Below are 18,681 nucleotides of genomic sequence, written 5' to 3'. Positions count from 1 at the left end.
GAGCAGAGAAGTCTGTATGGAGGAGGTCATGCCCTGAGTTGTACCTTGAGACTTCCTTTAAAGGTTTCAGTAGGTTTCAGTAGGTACTTCATATTTCTTGAATTATTTTTGTTGAACAAGTAGAGAGAGATGTGAAGAGTGTACATTAATAGGACCATAGATTAAGAGCTGAGAGGAACTTTAAAGGCCATTGAGCCCAACTTCTTCATTTTACAGATGAGGAAACAGAGGTACAGAGCTTAATGATTTGCCTAGAGCCACATAGGGTCCCAGGAAGGCACTGATGCACCGACATGGGAGAATGCAGGAAAAATGTAGGGGGTGTAACCAAACCAGTAGTCCAGTTTGGCTGAATATGGTGTTCACATAAGGCAGTGGCTCTCAAACTTTTTTGCTCTCAGCTCCACCCTACATTTTTTTCTTTTTCAAAATAAGTTTTCATTGATGTTGGGTTGGCTTTTGTTTTGTTTTTGTCTCATTGTTTTCCCTAGTATTCTTCTCCTTCCCTGAGAACCATTCTATATAACAAATAACATTTTTTAAAGACAAAGAGGAAAAAACCCCCAGCATAACTGCTTGATTATGTGCCATTTGCAAATTTCTGCATACCTCTCACCTATGCAATCTCTTTACACTTAGCTTTTGTCTATGTTGGTTATAGCCAAAGATATTTACGGTATTAGAAATTATAACATCTTAGTATTATTGTGAAAACAGTTTTGACCCTCTGAAAGGATCTCAGGGACCTCTAGACTATACTTTGAGAACCATTATTGTGGAGGAATAAGGTCAAATGAGGCTGGGAAGTAGGTTGGAGGCCAGATCACTGAGGGACTTAAGTGGTTTGTATTATCTCCTATAGGTGCTAAGGAGTCACTGAGGGTTTTGAAGACTAATATGCCAGACAAGTCTCTTATGCTAAGAGGAGGAAGAAATGTTCTGGATCAAATTTCAGATATAAAAGGAAGCTTTCCAAATTGAATAAAATGGGTAAGTTCCATAAAAAAAATCACTGCTTTTTATTTACTTGGTTCATTAAATTCTGACCCTCTAAAGGACCAGAAAAGAATCATGATAAAATGGAGCAACTTGCTGGCTTCAGAAAACACTTCATGACCCCATTTGGGGTTTTCTTGGCAAAGATACTAGACTGGTTTGCCATTTCCTTTTTCAGCTCATTTTACAGACAAGGAAACAGAGACAAGCAGGCTTAAGTGACTTGCCCAGAGTCACGGGGCTAGTAAATGTCTGAGGCCAAATTTGAATTCAGGAAGACGAGTCTTCCTGACTCCAGGTCAGGCACTCTATCTACCTTGCCACCTAGCTGCCCCCATTGAATGGTAACCAGACTCAATTTATTTCATGGGCTCAAATCACCTCCTAGTCTTCTGAACAACTCACCCCAGCAGAAACAAATTACATGCCTCTTTTCCCATGAACTAGCATTAGAACCTCTGGACCTCAGTTCCCTCATTTGTAAAATAAGGAGGTTGATATTAGGTGACCTGTAAAATTTCCCTTCAATTCTCTAGGTCCAGGGTCTTTGTGAGAGGTGGCATTTTCTAGTTTGTTTTTCCTATAATAGACAGGCTGCAAGCAACCATCTGGTTGAAAATGCAGGCCACTTGACTTTAGAAGATTGGAATTTTTAAAGTGGAGTGAATTCTTCTACCTCTTTAGAAAGGCAGCTTTTGAACACAGAAAGACTTTGAAAGAACATGCAAAAAAGGGCTTTGAATGAAACTACTGCTTAAACTCCTCAAGTGTCTAAGACATCAAGGAAATGTAAGGCTACTTAATGTTACCCCTTGATCCTGACTAAGGTACCACTGTGACTGGGAGAGCAAGAGAGGAAACCTGACTTAAACTTGATCTGAAAAGGAGGATGAAAAGGAGGTCCTTGGTTTTCTTCCTTCACCTGGAATTTACTGGTCACCTACTTTGCATAAAGCTGGATGATACATATGAAAGATATAAATATTCAGTCCTTAACCCTAAATAATAATAACGGACTCATGTAGTGCTTTAATCTCATTTAATACTTACAAGAACCCTGTTTTACCTGTACTACATGTATTATTAGCCTTAATTTACAGATAGGAAATGGAGGTTTAGAGAGAGTAATAATAACTAACATTTATATAGGACAAGTGCTTTACAATTATCTCATTTGGTCCTCACAACAACCTGGGAGGTAGGTGCTATTATGATCCCTATTTTAGAGATGAGAAAGCTGAGGCAGACAAGGGAAAGTGACTTACCCAAGGTCACACAGTTTGAGGCCACACTTGAACTTGGGTATCCTGGACTCCAGGCATCACTCTATCTATAGCGCCATCTAGCTACCTCATAAGTTAAGTGATTTGTTCATGGTCACAACTACTTAGTGGTAAAGAATTTAAACCTAACATGAATTCTAACACTTTTCCCCTATACCAGATTGCCTCTAAGTTAATTTTACAATTTTGTTTCAGAAAGAGAAGGGAAAGAACTGTCACATCATGCTAGTGGCCAGATAACACATTTGTTACCCATCCATTAAGTAAAACTTCAATAATCTGGTGGTAGGCTTAATTAGCAAAAATTTTGAATTACATACTTTTTTTTTTTTAAGAAATGAATTTTTATTACTTTCAAGGACATACAGCAACTCAAACCAGACCAACAAAAGTGCTTTCCAGTAGTATTCCTCAGACGACATTCTTCAACGAACACATAAAAATGCTTTGTAATTAGCATATCACTTATTTCCATGGAGATGGATGCTACTAAAGTGCTTCAGAATAAATGATGTTTGTTCTTATCCATGCTTTTAAAACATTTGCCCTGAAATTTTATTTGTACTATTAATTTGCAGTCTCTGAAGAGAAGACTGGATAAGCAAAGATAAATTTCAGTCCAACCATGGTGTGAACAAACTGAACTAGCTGAGTATGAATGAATGAGTCTTTCCCTTACTTGCAACACAGTTCTCAATGGACTATCAATGGAACTAGGGAGCTGAAAATTACATTCGTATTAGTGGAGATTTTATCTATCTATTTATTTATTTTTTTGGTTAGGCAATCGGGGTTAAGTGCCTTGCCCAGGGTCACACAGATAGTAAGTGTCAAGTACCTCAGGCCAGATTTGAACTTAAGTCCTCCTGACTCCAAGGCCAGAGATCTATCCACTGTGTACCTACCTGTCCCCTCAGTGGAGAGTTAGACAAAAAGTAATTATGAAGAAAATCTGGTGGATGTTGAATGGTATACCATACAAAGTCTTTCATGGTGTGATGTGTTTGTTTTTACATTAAGATGCTGAATAAATTTCCACTAGGATGAAAAATTCAAAAAAGCTCAAACATGCAACAATATCACTCTCAAATATTTGCTTTATAACTATCCTGCTCCCCACTAGAGACTTGGAGGTAGAAATATGTTGCATACAACGTTTATCAAACCTTATTTAAAAGCTTGCTGAAGGAAATATAATTCAAAATAGTATATATATATATATATTTTTTTTTGCTGTGTAATAGTAATAGTCAAAACATTAAAAAATAAAGGCATCTGAGCTGAATGAATAGAGAGAAATCAGCAGAAAGCTCCCCATGGTGGAAAGAGCTTAGGTGAACTATATTCCCTCCTAACTTGGGCACCCATGGAAATCTGGAGGAAAAAATCCATAGGAAGAGACTCTTATTTTATTCCAAACCATTTCCAAACTTAATAGTTTCCCCAATCAGTTTGCATTCCATGAAAAGCAAACCTGAAGATTCCTCCTACTCCCAAAAAATGAAACAGTCTTTGGAGTCATGAAACCTAAGGCTTCCTCCGTTTGGCCAAGTTTGTTTTGGTGACCGAAATATTAACATTGTTCACAGAAGACAGAAAGAAGTGAATACAGCTCAACATATATAGCTTCTTCCCTTGGAAAGGAAGCAGCTCACTCAATTCTAACAGTTAAAAAATATATTTTAAAAAAGGTTATGTTCATTGGTAATATAACCTCAAAAAGTAGTCTAAGTTCTACTTCCCTTTTATCCCTTCCCTCCCTCACCCCAACAAATACACTGCCTTCATAGGCAAGTATATATGCTTTTCTTTGCTTGTAGCAAAGGGAAATCTAAAAGTCCAAATGTGAAAGACAAAAGTCAGTTTCACAACATGTTAAAAATGCATTTTTAGGGACAAATGAAGAAAGTCTTTTTCCCCTTTCCAGCTTTAAAAAAAAAATCCCCCTCCCCAATATGTACAAGGACAGTGGTGAAAGCTTCAGTGGGCTATTCCTCCATCAATGCCCATGCTTCTTCAGCCTTCTCATAGTACTTGTTGGCTAGCCGGCCCTTCATGGCTTCCATGGCAGCCTCTGCAGCTGCAGTGTAGAGGTCCCCTGAAAGAGAAAGCAACACAAGAAAGGAATGAAATTTATCCCCTGAATAACAGACAGATGTGGTTACAAAGACAACTCTGGGCAAAGAAAACCAGATTCAATTTGCCAAGGGCCAAACTTGCTGTGGAAAAGATTTAGGTCAGACTTAGCAGGAAAAGATTTCTCTTGGGGCAGCTAGGTGGCGTAGTAGATAAAGCATCAGCCCTGGAGTCAGGAGGACCTGAGTTCAAATGCGTCCTCAGACACTTGAACCTGGTCAAGTCATATAACTTCTATTGGCCTCATTTCCTCATCAGTACAATGGGGACGATAATAGCACCTAACTCATACAGCTTTTGTGAGGATCAAATAATATTTGTGAAGTGCTTAGCATAGTGCTTGGCGTTTAATAAATGCTTCCCTTTTTCTTGAAAAGCTCCATTAAGTCACACAACTACTCCCTCCTGATTTCTATTCTATGTAAGAATGGCTCGAGCACATTGTAGAAGTAAAGTTCTAACTTCTAGGATGTGCTTGATGACTTAATTCTATAGATGACATAGTAAATTGGGGGGAAAATCTTTGCAGCAAGTTTCTCTGATGAAGAATTCATTTCTAAGATATATAGGAAGCTGATTCAAATTCATAAGAAAAGAACCATTCACCAATTGATAAGCAGTCTAAGGATATAAATAGGCAGTTTTTGGGTAAGAAATACAAACTATAAATAGTCACATGAAAAAATGCTCTAAATTACTAATAATTAGAGAAAAGCAAGTTAAAACAACTCTGAGGTACCATCTCACACTCATCAGACTGGCAAAGCTGACAAAAAAGGAAAATGATAAATGCTGGAGGACTGGGAAAATAGGCACATTAATGGAGCTGTTAAATGGTCTAGCTATTTCTGAAAGCAACTTGGAACTATGCCCAAAATGTTAATAATTAAACTGTGCTTACCCTTTGATCCAGTGATATCATCACTGGGTCTATACCACAAGGAAATCAAGAAAGAGGAAAAGGATCCAGAAAAACAAAAATATTTATAGCAGCTCTTTCCACGGTGGCAAAGAATTGGAAACTGGGAGGGTGCTCATCAGTTGGAGAATGGCTGAACTACTGTGCTATAAGAAATAATGAAGGGGATAGTTTCAGAAAAGCCTAGGAAGATTCGTATGAATTGATGAAAAGTGAAGTGAGCAGAACCAGGAGAACAATTTATATGGTAACAACAATCCTGTAAGGACAAACAACTTAAAAGATTTAGGAACATAATGGAACCAATCAGAGTTTCAGGGGACCCATGAAAAAATATATTACCCAATTCAAAATGGGGATGATGGATTCAGAGTACAGACTGAAGCATATATTTTGGACATGGCTATTGCAGGAATTTACTTTGTATGACTATCGAGTTTTGTTTTTTCTGCTTTCTCAATGAATAGGGGGAGACCAAAGGGACAGAATTTGGAACTGGAAATAAAATAAAATTGAATTAAAATTGAAAACAATTTTTTAAAAAAGCATAGTTACTCAAAACTACATATTAGCTGTTAGAAAATGTACATCTCCTTCTTCGTGATTCTATCGAATTTGTCAGAAAGGAGATGGCTGCTTCATCATTAGTCCTCTGGACTTGTCCCACTGTCTTTTCATTGACCTCTGAATTTGTAGAATTGGTTTTCCTTTTGTAGAGCTGTAGCCAAGGGGACACAGCTCTGCTTTCTTCATTTGATATTTATGTTTTTCCACATTTAAAATTCCTTTTACATGTCATTCCTAGTTCATGTTATTTGTAAAATATTTTGCACATAGTAAGTGCTATGTGTGTGTATGTATATACACTGTATATGCACACATATATGTATGTGTATGTATAAATATAAATGGAATATATATTTCAACAATATTTATCAAAGAATCCTTTCCTTAGTTTTTATTTTCCATAGGTTTGTAGACTACAAATACTTAATATAGAATTGCTTCTATTTCTGGTATCACTATTCTATTTTGTTAGTCTTATTTTTCTGGTTTTTGCCCAATCCTAGACAGTTTGGATGATAACCACTTTATTACTAAGTTTTAGAGACTGAGACAGCAAGCATGTTTTCTCTGCTCAATATTCTGGCCAGTTTGCTTTCCCATAGAAATTTCTTTAAAAACCTCACCAATTGATGGATATTACGTTAAATCTGTTCATTTATTTGGAGAGGATTGTCATTTGCTGATTAGACTCACCCATGAGCGCTTAATGTCCCTTAAATTATTTAGATTTTCCTTCATTTCTGAAGATACTGGTTTAGAGTTTCCTTTAGGAAAACTGTATTAAGAGCCAAGTATGTAAATTCTCAAATATTTAATTTTTTTTAATGTGTGAATGGGGTTTCTTGTTTTTATAACATTTTCTTGGTCTTTATTGGCAGTACATGAGAATGCAAATAAGTATTTACTAAATGAAGGAATGAGACCACAGCTTCCTGGAATGAAAAAGCTGGGTAAGAAGATTACCAGAAATAATTTTTTTTTTCTACACCTTTGACTTGTTTTTCATCTTTTACTTTTTTCTAGACTCTGTGACATGGTGGGGGTTTTATCAATATAAATGAAATCTACTTTAGCACAGTTTTAGAAACTATAAAATATAAACGATAAGAACTGTTTTATGAGGACATCCTTTGAACACTATACATGAATAAGTGCAATGTTTTGCATATCAATTAAAGTGCTGTACCAGTGCTAGCTGGAGATATTCAGTTGGAGTTTAGTAAGTAGATATTTATTTAGTATCTGAAGAAATTTGTGAATTTGTTTTTGTATTTATAAAATTTATACATAGAAAAAGTTCCTTAAATTTAAAAAAACATTCACTGTGTTTTAATTTATTCCTCTAACTTTTCCTAATGACTAACCAAAAAAGGGTAAGACCCTCCCTTTTCCCTGGCAGTTCTTCCAGTGATAAGTAGCTTTTACAGAACTGTATTATAAATTTCAATGTACAACTTTTAAAGTATACAAATAAAATAACATTTTTCAAAGTGAAAAAAAGATTGCCAGATAGTTCAAACACTGTGTTTATAATCTGCAACCTAAACTCATTTATTTTGTCTGGTCTTTCTTGTTGAGGGCATTGGGTTTTCTAACTATTCTATCAAATTATCTACCAAAAAAAAAAGATATTTTGACCTCTTCATTCCCATGTTAATGCTCCTGATTTCTTTTACTTGTCTTATTACTAGAATTTTCCCTAGAAATAGAGAATGGATTTGTGATTTGGACTGATAACAATAATGGTAGCAGCTAATACTTACATAGCACTTACTATGTGCCAAATATCTTACAAATATTACCTTATTTGAGCCTCATCACAACCCTGGGAGGTAGGTACCATTATTATCTCTATTTTACAGATAAGGAAACTGAGGCAATCAGAGGTTAAGTCAAGGGTCACATAGCTAGGAGGTGTCTAAAGCTGGATTTGAACTGAGGTCTTTCTGACTCTAGCCCCAGAATTTTATCCACTACACCACCTAGTTCCCTCTCAATATAGGAACACCTGGATAAAGGAAATTCTTCTACAGGCTGGCACCTTCTCTTCATCAGACAGTCTTAGAAAACTGCCTGCAGCACTGAGAGGTTGAGTTTCTTGGCTATGATCACACAGACAGCATTTCTCATACTATGTCATTTATTAATGATGAAAGTGAGGACTCTTAATTTAGTGAACACCCTTGTTTTTGGGCCTGTTTTTATGGGAATGCTTCTCTCATTCCATTGCATATTATTTTAGCTCTTGGTTTTCCCTGATGGTGGTGTTTTAAGTTCTGGAGTAATAAGAAAAGGCTGCAAAACTATGCAAGAGGTTCTGAAAATCCTATCCATCATTCAAGGTCCACCTTCCTCTTTTATGAAGTTTCTTAAGACTACTTCAGCCAAAACGGATTTTCCCCCCTTTATGGCTTCAACAATAATTTCTCTCTTGGATTCTTGTTTTTTTTTTGTTGTTAAGTCTTCTCAACAGAATTATAAACTCCCTGAAAGCAGGGACTTTATCTTATACTTAGTTTAAAGCTACCAAAAGATTAAGATGGTGTTCTTCATTCCTGTTTACTTTATAAACTGTACTACCATATGTATTGACCTTAGAGCTATACTGGCCAAATGTATTATTTTATAGGTTAGAAAACTGAGATCTACAGAGGTTATGATGGAGGGAGTGTGGCATTGAACTGAAAAATAAAGATCTCTCTCTGTATCTCTGTCTCTTTCTCTCTCTCCTTAAAAAAGCCTGAGCCCAGATATGGGCTTCTGGCTTCTTTTGTTTTGTATTCCATCCCAGAACTTAGGTGACCAAATAGCAATCTTCAACTAGACACATCTAGCCTTGGAGGAAACTTTATGAATTCAAGAGGTATAAAGCTTCTGGATCCCTCAGTCAAAGCTGACTGCCAGCATGAATGTGATATACCTCTACCCTTGAAGATGACCACCAGCTAGAGGATGAGCCCAGGCTCTGGCCTGGTTATTCAGATAAGACAACCTAGAGGAAATTGTTTGGACAGTACAAAACCAAATGGAAATTTGAAATGCTAATTTAACAGTTCACTGAACTGCTTCATGTTTTGATGTCCTGGGAGAGTGTAACTGTAGTCATAAATTACTGCTGTTTGTTTTTCTTTGATAATGTGTTTGTGGGTCTCCTATGTTAAACATTTCTTTTGTGTGAAGAAGATAAATTGCTGTCCTCTACTTAAAAAAAAAAAATTAACATGGTGCTAGGCGCCGAGTAGAGTCTCAAGAAAGACTTGATGAATTGACTACCAATAAGGCCAAAGCTTCCCCTCTGCCCATTCCACCCAGCAAGGGAAATAGCCATTCTACCTGATCTTTTTGGGTCCTTCTCTAGCTGGAAGCCACCTGTAAACAGCATTTCAGCCTCTCTTGCCAGGAGTGTGTGCCGGGGTTCATCCTGTATCCCGTCATATTCACCTCCTTCATCATAATCTGTTGTATTTAATGCAGTATCATACCAGTGTAGGGCCTCCTTCCAGTTCTGTGCTCTGGGAAATAGGGTAGAAACAAAAAAGGCATGTTTATCAAAGCAACAGAAGGGGGAACTATATAAAATAGAGAAGATACAGGTGGATTCATGATGGGAGCAGGCTCCAAGGGGATCACAATGGTACTCGATCAACTGTTCTCAAACTTTTTTGTTTCAGGACTTGTTTACGGTCTTAAATTTTTGAGGACTCTTCCAAAGTGCTTTTGTTTTTATGGGTTATATCTATCAACATTCACTATATTAGAAATAAAAACAGATAAAAATCAAAATATTTATTAAATTTATTTAAATATAACAAATCCATTATATATTGTCATAAATGAAATTTTATGAGAAAATTCCCATTTTCTAAAACAAATAAATTAAGTGAGAAGAGTAGCAATTTTTACATTTTTTCTTGTTGCAAATCTCTAATGTCTGGCTTAATAGAAGACAAATGGATTCTCATTTCTGCTGCATTCAACTGTTATGACTATGTTATTTTGGTTGAAGTATTTGAAAAAAATCTGGACTCACAAAGATATGTGACTGGAAAAGGAAGGAGTATCTTAATAGGCAAATAACCTTAGTATTATTATGAAAATAGTTTTGACCTTGTGGGCCTAGGGTCTTGGGGACCTCCAGGCGTCTTTGTACCTCGCTTTTAGAACCTCTGGGCTAGAGCAATGGGCTGAACCTAAGAAGATGAAATTCAAAACAGAGAACTGTAATATACTGCGCTTGGGTTGACAAAATCAACTTTAGAAGTACAAGACAGGGAGCTGGAGAGAGACAGTTGTTCTAAAAAAGATCTGAAAAAAGTCTCGGTGGACTGCAAGCTTAATATGAGTCAGCAGCGTGATATAGTAGCCAAAAGATCTAATGCAAATTCAGGCTGTGTTAAGAGAGATTGCAGCCTCCAGGATTAGGGATGTGGTAGTGCCCTTGTATTCCGTCTCTGTCCAATCTCATCTGGAGTATTGTGCTCCCTTCTGGGCACAAAGGTTTAAGAAAGACATTGATAAACTGGAGAGTGACCAGAAGTGGTCAACCAGGATAACGTCATGGGCTTGAGAATATGATCTAAGAATCAGCTGAAGGAATGAGGAATGTTTAATATGGAGAAGGAAAGATTCAAGGGAGGACATGAAGCTGTCTTTGTGTGTGTGTGTGTGTGTGTGTGTGTGTGCGCGTGCGCTTTTTTTTTTTGGTGAGGTGATTGGGGTTATGTGACTTGCCCAGGATCACACAGCTAGTAAGTGCTAAGTGTCTGAGGGTAGATTTGAACTCAAGTCCTCCTGACTCCAAGGCCAGAGCTCTATTCACTGTGCCACCTAGCTGCCCCGACATGAAGCTGTCTTGACCAGTACTGGCAGGGATGGCCCGTGGAGAAAGGATTAGACTCATCTTGACTGGCCTCAGAGAATAGGTGGCATTTGAGCCGGTGTCAAGAAAAACTTTCTAACTATTTGACCTATTCAAAAATGGCATAGGCTGCCTCGGGAGGTAGAGACTTTGTCTTTCTTGGAGGGAGGTCTTCAGGCAGAGACTGGATGACTATTTGTGAGGTATGTTATAGAGAGGATTCCTTTTACCTCCAAATGACCTAGATAGCAGATGATTTTGCATGTGATTTATTTTACCTGGCTTGCCACCACCAGTAGCGAGGGGCAGTGATGGGCACCCACGGATCACTCCATAAAAGTTCATCTATACTATGTTTCTCCTATAACATGTACAGTGTTACCAGTCAGTCAGTCAATAAACATTTATTAAAGGTCTATTATGTGTCAGGCAGTGTACTAAGTGCTGGGGATATAAAAAGAGGCAAAAGACAGTCCCTGCTCTCAAGGAGCTATACCCTTTTCCTCACTCCATACTTCTCAAACAGGTGAGGACAGGAGGGTCCCTCCAACTTGTGCAAAGAACAGCTGCTACTTTAATGGCAGGTAAGACTCCCCTGGCTCCTCTGGTACTCCATTTGTCCTGACTCCTTGGGACTCTTGCTGCTGGATTTTAGAGACAGCAAGGGGCAGTCACACTCCTTCCTGCTAGAGACTTAGATAGGAAACTTGGTCACTTAACTGGAGTATTTCCCAGTCTGCACTCTTTTCTCCACTCTACTCAACAATCTAGCTTTCAAACTCATCACTCACCAAAACTGTGTCTCCAAAGTTACCAAACCTACTTTCCTCCTGGATGCTCTTTTACTCTGGATTTTCATGACATCACTTTCTCTTGACTCTCCTCCAACTGGTTTGACTGATCATTCTCAGTCTCCTATGCTGGATCAGCATCCATATTATGCCTCCTAATCGTGGACAGCGAGGCAGTGAAGTGATGAAGTAGATAGAGTTCCAGGCCTGGAATCAGGAAGATTCAGCCTTCTGAGTTCAAATCCAGCCTCAGACACTTACTAGCTATATTTAACCCTGTTTGCCTCAGTTTCCTCATCCGTAAAATGAGCTGGAGAAGGAAATGGCAAACCAGTCCAGTATCTCTGCCAAGAAAACCCCAAATGGGCACATGGCTGAAAAACTACTAAACACACAACTGTGAACAGATCCCAAGGCTCTGTCTTGAGCTCTCTTGGTTAACCATCAGCGCCCATGGATGTGACTCTCATTATTATGCAGATGGATCCCAGGTCCCATATATCTAATCAGTGGCCAAATCTTCCCTTTTCTGTCCCTATAATATCTCTCCCATCCTACACCTTCCGACTACTCCCACAGACACCACCTTAGTAGAGATCTCTCACTAGGACTACTGCAATAATAGCATCTTAATTGGTCTCTTTGACTAAAATCTCTCCACACTCCAATCCATCCTTATGCGGCACCACATTCAATACACAATAGGACTTACTCAATGCTGAAGCTGAGGACCTGTGTATAAGTGCAGATCCGACCATGTCACTTCCCTCTGCAATAAATTCCATGCACTGCCTACCTATTGACTCTAGGACAAGAGCTGAAAGGTTCCCTGAAGGGACCAATTAAGATGCTATTAACTGAAGGGACTTGCCAGCCTTACTGCACATTACTCCCCTGCCAGTACATTACCATCTAGCCAAATTCCTCTCTGTCCCTCCTCCTCTCCCCGACTCCTGTGCCTTCTCTAGGCCAACTCCTAGGACTGAAATTCACTCCTTCTAGAGCAGAGGTGTCAAATTGAATGTAGCCTGAACCAAATTAAAATGTAATTGAGAAATATTTAACAAAATAAATAAAAATGCAATACAATATAGCTAATGTTAATTTGTGGTTTTCTAGGTCAATATGCCACCCTGAGGGATCCTTTTCTATTTGAATTTGACACTACAGTTTTAGAGTTTGCCTTTCCTGATCCCCACCTGCTAGTGCCTTCCCTCACCAATTACTTTGTACTTATTATGTACATAATTATATATTCTCCCCATAGAACATAAGTTCCTTGGGGGTAGACACTGTGTCTTTTTTTTCGTTTTGTATCCCTGGCACCCAGCACAAAGCCTGAATGATTGATTGTCTCTCATAGTGGGTGGAAGAAACGGTTTAGCCTAGGTTTGCTGGTAGAAGAGACTACCTTCACTGTCACCTCTAGACCTGACGATCCTCTAATGGGGCCTTTTGGGGAAAGAAGGTTGATCAATTAAACTGCAGTATCAAAAGCTCATTTCCTCTATTCCTTTCCTTATAAGGGAAACAAATGCTCCTAATCTAATTCCTTATCCTAATTAGCATTGGAAAGAGTTGACTACCTCTTTTACTTGAGTGGATTAACGATTTCCTCCTTAGGGCTGATACCAAGTGTAAGAAATTTTAGCCCCAAAAAGAATTTAGCCAAGATCATTCTAGGAAGAGATAAGAGGAAAGCCAGGTGTTAAGCAGACAGAAAGGCTTCTCTGGCTTTCCAGAATGCCTTGCACTCCCACAGAGGGGTGAAACAGTTGTCCTCTTGGCTTCACTCCCAGTGAATGTCTGCCTCACCATTAAAAACACAACAAAACCCAAAACCCAAACCTACAGCTTTAACAACTACTTTATAAACTACTCTTCACCTAGTCCCTCAAGTGTGAGAAACCAGAGCAAAGGGGCCTATAACTGGAGTTCATGTCACCTTGGGAAAGTAATTTTTACCTTGCTATTGTTTCATCTCAGAATGGAGAAGTGTGGACTAGAGTCTTTTTGGCTCTAATACTCTTAAGGTTCTCTTTGTATGCTAGCATATCATTCCATCTTCTATGCCCAAGTGTTTTGACTAGCTGTTTGTTCCCCAGCCTAGAAGGAATGCTCTCTCTCCTTATCTTTGTCTCCTGTGTTTCTCCAAGTTTCAGCTAAATTCCTACCTCCTACAAGAAGCCATTCCCAATTCTCCTTAATTTTAATTTCTACTCTCCATTTTATCCTGAACATATTTTGTTTGTGTACAGTTGTTTGCATGGTCTCCTCCATGGTCCCTGAGAAGAGGGACCCCCCCCCCCTTTTCGGTATTCCCAACGCTTAGAACAGTGCCTGACATATAGTAGATGCTCAGTAAATGCCAGCTGACCAACTGACCCTATCATAACACTGCACCTCCAAAACTCAGCCATCTCCTACCATTAATAAGTGAATAAATGAAGACCAATCTTCCAAGACATCTATGAACTGATACAAAGAGAATAAATGAAATCAGTAAAACAAGATACATGACTGCAACAATGTAAATGGAAAGAATAACAACAAAAAAAGGAAATAATATAGAAGAGCTGAGAAAATGTACCTCACTTTCTTCTTTGAAGAAGTGGGGGACACAGGTACAGAATACTGCAAATACTGTTAAGAACACTGATGGATTAATTGGTTTTGCTGAATTTTTTTTATCTCCTTTTTATTCTTTGTAACAAGGGATGGCTTGATAGGAGAGGGGCACATATAGAAACGAAAGTTATGTGAAAACAACAGGTACTTGTAAAAAATGTTTTAACAAATGCAAATCTACCCATCTCCCCCATCAGGAATGTTCTGCCTTTAAGTCCTCACTGTGCCTCATAATTTGGGGTCAAGGATACTCTGGACTTTTCACTGCTTTTTTTTTTACCTGATCTTAGAGACTCATGCTTGAAAATCTTTTTATTTGTTTATTTATTTATTTTAGGCAATTGGGGTTAAGTGATTTGCCCAGGGTCACACAGCTAGTAAGTGTCAAGTGTTTGGTCTGAGGCCACATTTGAACTCAGGTCGTCCTGACTTCAGGGCTGGTGCTCTATCCATTGCGCCACCAAAATAAATGAGGCCATTCATGACCCTGTTAACTGTACACGTTATTCTGCCCATACATCATGTTAACTAGCACTCAACATGACTTATAAGGATTTTAGTGGCAATTAAACACATTTTACTGGGAATACAGTTGATTCTTTCTATTTAAATTACATTATGGGGACAGCTAGGTGGTACAGTAGATAGAGCACTGCTCCTGCAATCAGGGGGACCTGAGTTCAAATCTGGCCTCGGACACTTACTAGCTGTGTGACCCTGGGCAAGTCACTTAACACCAACTGCCTCTCCTCCTTACATTTTTTTTGTTAAATTACATCATGTTTCACTACCATTTATCTGGAGTTAAGTCAATGTATTGATCTGAGTTCTAAGGTCTTTTAGTGAAAACAAGTTTCTCATCCCACAACACATCCACCCCACCAAGGCATTTAAATGGAGCTATACTATAACTTTCCTGCCCACTTTAGCTCAGTACAGAGTAAAGCAAGGAGAAAGAGGCCAAGGCTATGGCTTCATTCCCTTGGTGTCTTTTTGTTTTGTTCCTTGGTTACAGATGGGGGTAAGGTAGATTGGGGGGGTAAGTCTTCCAGTAAATGTTTAACAACAGGATGAAGAAGGGAGGAGAGAGGGAAGTAATATAGTCATGATACACTTTTAAGTTTAATCTGCACTAGTAACATTTATTTGATCACTTTCTCAAGTCTATACAATCGACAACACAATACATCAAGCCCTGATTTGTAGTTATTACTGATTTCCAAGGTATATAAATTCTTATACTGAATATTTAATCATTGGCCTTTGTGAGTACGAGCTGGCTTCGGTATGCCCTGGGGTGTGTGTGTGTGTGTGTGTGTGTGTGTGTGTGTGAGTGTGTGAGAATGTATAGCTATAATACATACACATTTGTAATTTATGTGTATATACACATACATATCATCCCTTAAACCTTATGCTTTTCATAACTGTACATCCTTGGGCAGGAGGGAGAACAGGCAAGAGAAGATACATGTATCAATATAAATTCATCAAGCATTACTAGAAATATAACTTTGGAATGTCTGATTGGGTGGTGGGAGATCAAAAACATCATGGGTATGCTCGTGCATATCCAGCAGTAACGCTCTGCCAAAAGGCGATCACAACTCCATGAAACGTAGGTGCATTACAAGAACGATGAACATGCATGTGGAGCCCAAAGCTTTCACAGTCCATACAGAAGTTTGCATTTTTATCATAGCAGGACAAAGGAAGGAGAAGATTTCCACATAAAGGGGCATAGCATGGGATAGGGAAAGGTAAAGTAAAGGTGGGAAAAGGATGAAATTCTTCCTGAAGGGGAGGAGCAAGGTGACAGCAAAAGCCTCATTCTTTTCCCTTGGGAGCTGCTAGACTATGAAGACAGCATGGTCTGCTTATCTACAGGTCCCAGCAGCACAAGCAGTTCTCAGCCTAGTGTAGACTGACTGGCGTCTGTCTTGACACATGGGGAGTCCTTTGGGATGCAAAACAACAAACTATATCAGCTGGGGGGGGGGGAGCTTCATCCTTGCCACATTCAGGGCCTCCTGCATACTCTGGGTCCTGTGTTTATGGAAAATATGGCAACTCAAAAAGATAAGTTCAGGGGACCCCTTAACATTCCCTAGGGACCATACACAGATCCCTGGTTCCACTGTCACAAATAGGTGATCCCACTGCCTTCAAAGGAGAATTTTCTCAGTTCCTTGAAAAGAGAGGGCAAGTAGCCGACAAGTAACTGCAGATTCAGAGCTAGAGTCCAGGTCTCCTGATTCTCAGGTCAGTGTTTTTCTATTTACAAATTTTTATTTGGAACTTAGTAAACACCAAATAATACAGGTATTTCCATACACATAGAAGAGAAAAAGTGTACTGCATGTGAAATTATGGATTTCTATTACATATAGTTTGCTCTTCTCTCTAAAATACATACCTATATAATAAATTCAACATGTAACTTTTAAAGCGGTCTTGTGATTTAAAGCTGTATGTGATTCTTTCTGTCTTTCCTTCTGTGTATTTAAAAAATGCTTCAATGCCTTTTTTCTTTCTTTTCCTTTCTTTCTTTCCTTCTTTTTTTTTTTTTGGATGTCCTTTCCTTCACCCCACCCCTCATCCTCCTCCACTGGAAAAAAAAAGAATTAAGTACTTAGAACAAATATGAGTAATTAAACAAAACAAATCCCCACACTGCAGGACAGGATTCTTTGAAGTGTACTGTGAGTACCATAGTACTCGACATTTTCCCTAAAGAGGGAAAATGGTTCAGGGGACTGAGTACCAGACTTGGGAGTCAGAAGATCTGGATTTCAGTTCTGGCACCGAAACTAGCCTCCCAAGACTAAAGAAGGCTCGATTCCTCTGAGTCCCCCCATTTCCTTTTATGTACAGGGATAGGGACTGCATCTGTGATTCTACTGGGATAGGGTATTCCAGATCAGAAAACTCCCTCCATCAATGCAGGGTAGCACCTTCTCTGTAACTTACAGCCTTAGAGCTGCTCAGGACACTGGGGAGAGGGTGGAAAGGGGTACCCAGAGTCACACAGATGGCATGTGTCAAATGCTACATGGGAACCCTGATCTTCCTGGTTCTAAAGGCTGGCTCTCTCTCCTTGCACATAAAATGGGGATGATGCTACCTGAACAACTTATCTTGGAGGACTTGTAACCAGAAAAGCATCCAGTCTGATATAAATGCAAGTTGTTATTATTACCTGTCGGAGCTGAGGTTTAGTCCTGTGTCATAGGCTCTTGCCACAAGGATCATAGAATGCCTGTCACCTGCTTCTGCGGCCTTCAGTAAGTAATCAAATCCTTTTGTTCTGTTCTCCTCCGACTCCTATCAAACACAACCAAATATATCATTTACATATATGTATATCGTTATGATCTTTCTGCCTGTCTTTCTTTCTCTTTTGTCCTTCTTTCTTTCCACCATGTTTTAAGAAGGAAACTCTGGAAATCTTACAGATCAAGCTTTTTCTTTTTTAATGAAATCCAATAAACATTTTTAGCCACTCCAAGCCCTGCACCTGGGAGTAGGGAAGACTTGACTTTGAATCTTGCCTTACGAACTTGCTAGCTGCATGACCCTGGGTTTTACTTTTATAGACTCGGTTTCTTCATTTAAAAATTGAAAGAAGATAAATCCAACAGCTTCTAAGATCCTTTTCCAGCTCTAAACTTATGAAGCTATGATCTCCAATATGCAATGCTGGACGCTGATGATAATCTCCTTGCTGAATCTGCTACAAATTACATGTGTCTGGAGGAGTAGGCCCCTCTTTTTATGATATTACAACTATTTTGGTGATTCCATCAGGCAGGGAGCATGGCAATCTGAGCCTATCTGTCGCTAAAACAAAAAAAGAAGACCGTGGAGAAAAGAAATGGAAATGAAGTATACTTGAGGAGAAACTTGCCAAATTCAAGTGATCAGGCTTCCCTCAGCACAAACAGTATTAATGGTGATTTTCTACACCCAGCATCCGGCCTTGGCTTAAAAACTTGATGATCTCATATTGCCAAAACTGTCATCCCTCTTTCTCACTCAGAACTCCTCTGCCAAAAGGACTTACTGCATGCACTGCTTCAGAAGCCAGGCCATCTCCATGACTTCGTGGAGAGAAATACAAGATATAAATACTCCCAGCTACTAGTACCTTCCCTTCTAAGGCTGCCTTCCGTCTACTCTGCATTTATCTTATATATTCTGATTTATGTATATGTCATATCCCCATTAGAAAGTAAGCTTTATAAGGGTAAGGCCTGCTTTTGTTTTTTTTTCCTCCCTCTGAATCCTCAGTGCATGGCACACAGTAAGGGCTTAATAAATGCTTGATGATTGATAAGGCACTTATTAGTTGTGAGGGAGATCCCTCTGGAAGTTGTATTCACTTTTTCTGTGTGTTCATTAGGGTGCTATCTGGATGAGTGCCACATTTATTTTTTTGGCCAAACCAGAAGTACTCAATGTTTCCCCAAGCAGCGTGCCAAGATATATTGGTCTTTTGACATC

At 38.9% G+C, this 18,681-nt stretch overlaps 1 protein-coding gene across 3 annotated transcripts in view; it reads right to left on the bottom strand.

Moving 5' to 3' along the window:
* Positions 1–2,021: 2,021 nt before the first annotated feature.
* EEF2K (eukaryotic elongation factor 2 kinase) overlaps positions 2,022–18,681 on the bottom strand; it is an 87,808-nt gene continuing 71,148 nt past the window's right edge. For 2 of the 3 annotated variants that reach the window (XM_020965328.2, XM_020965327.2), the window contains 3 exons: positions 17,378–17,502; positions 9,235–9,413; positions 2,022–4,377 (listed from right to left, as the gene is read on the bottom strand). In XM_020965328.2, coding sequence (XP_020820987.1) covers positions 4,268–4,377; positions 9,235–9,413; positions 17,378–17,502 — 414 coding nt within the window. In that variant the 3' untranslated portion in view covers positions 2,022–4,267. Of the gene's footprint in view, positions 4,378–9,234; positions 9,414–16,726; positions 16,787–17,377; positions 17,503–18,681 lie in introns of those variants that run through there. The other variant, XM_020965329.2, reaches the window with a different exon arrangement.

Source organism: Phascolarctos cinereus, unplaced genomic scaffold, assembly GCF_003287225.1.
Source record: "Phascolarctos cinereus isolate Bilbo 61053 unplaced genomic scaffold, phaCin_HiC Scaffold_4;HRSCAF=312, whole genome shotgun sequence".
In the NCBI taxonomy this organism is placed as follows: Eukaryota; Metazoa; Chordata; class Mammalia; order Diprotodontia; family Phascolarctidae; genus Phascolarctos; species Phascolarctos cinereus.
This window is presented reverse-complemented; position numbering and strand designations above follow the sequence as displayed.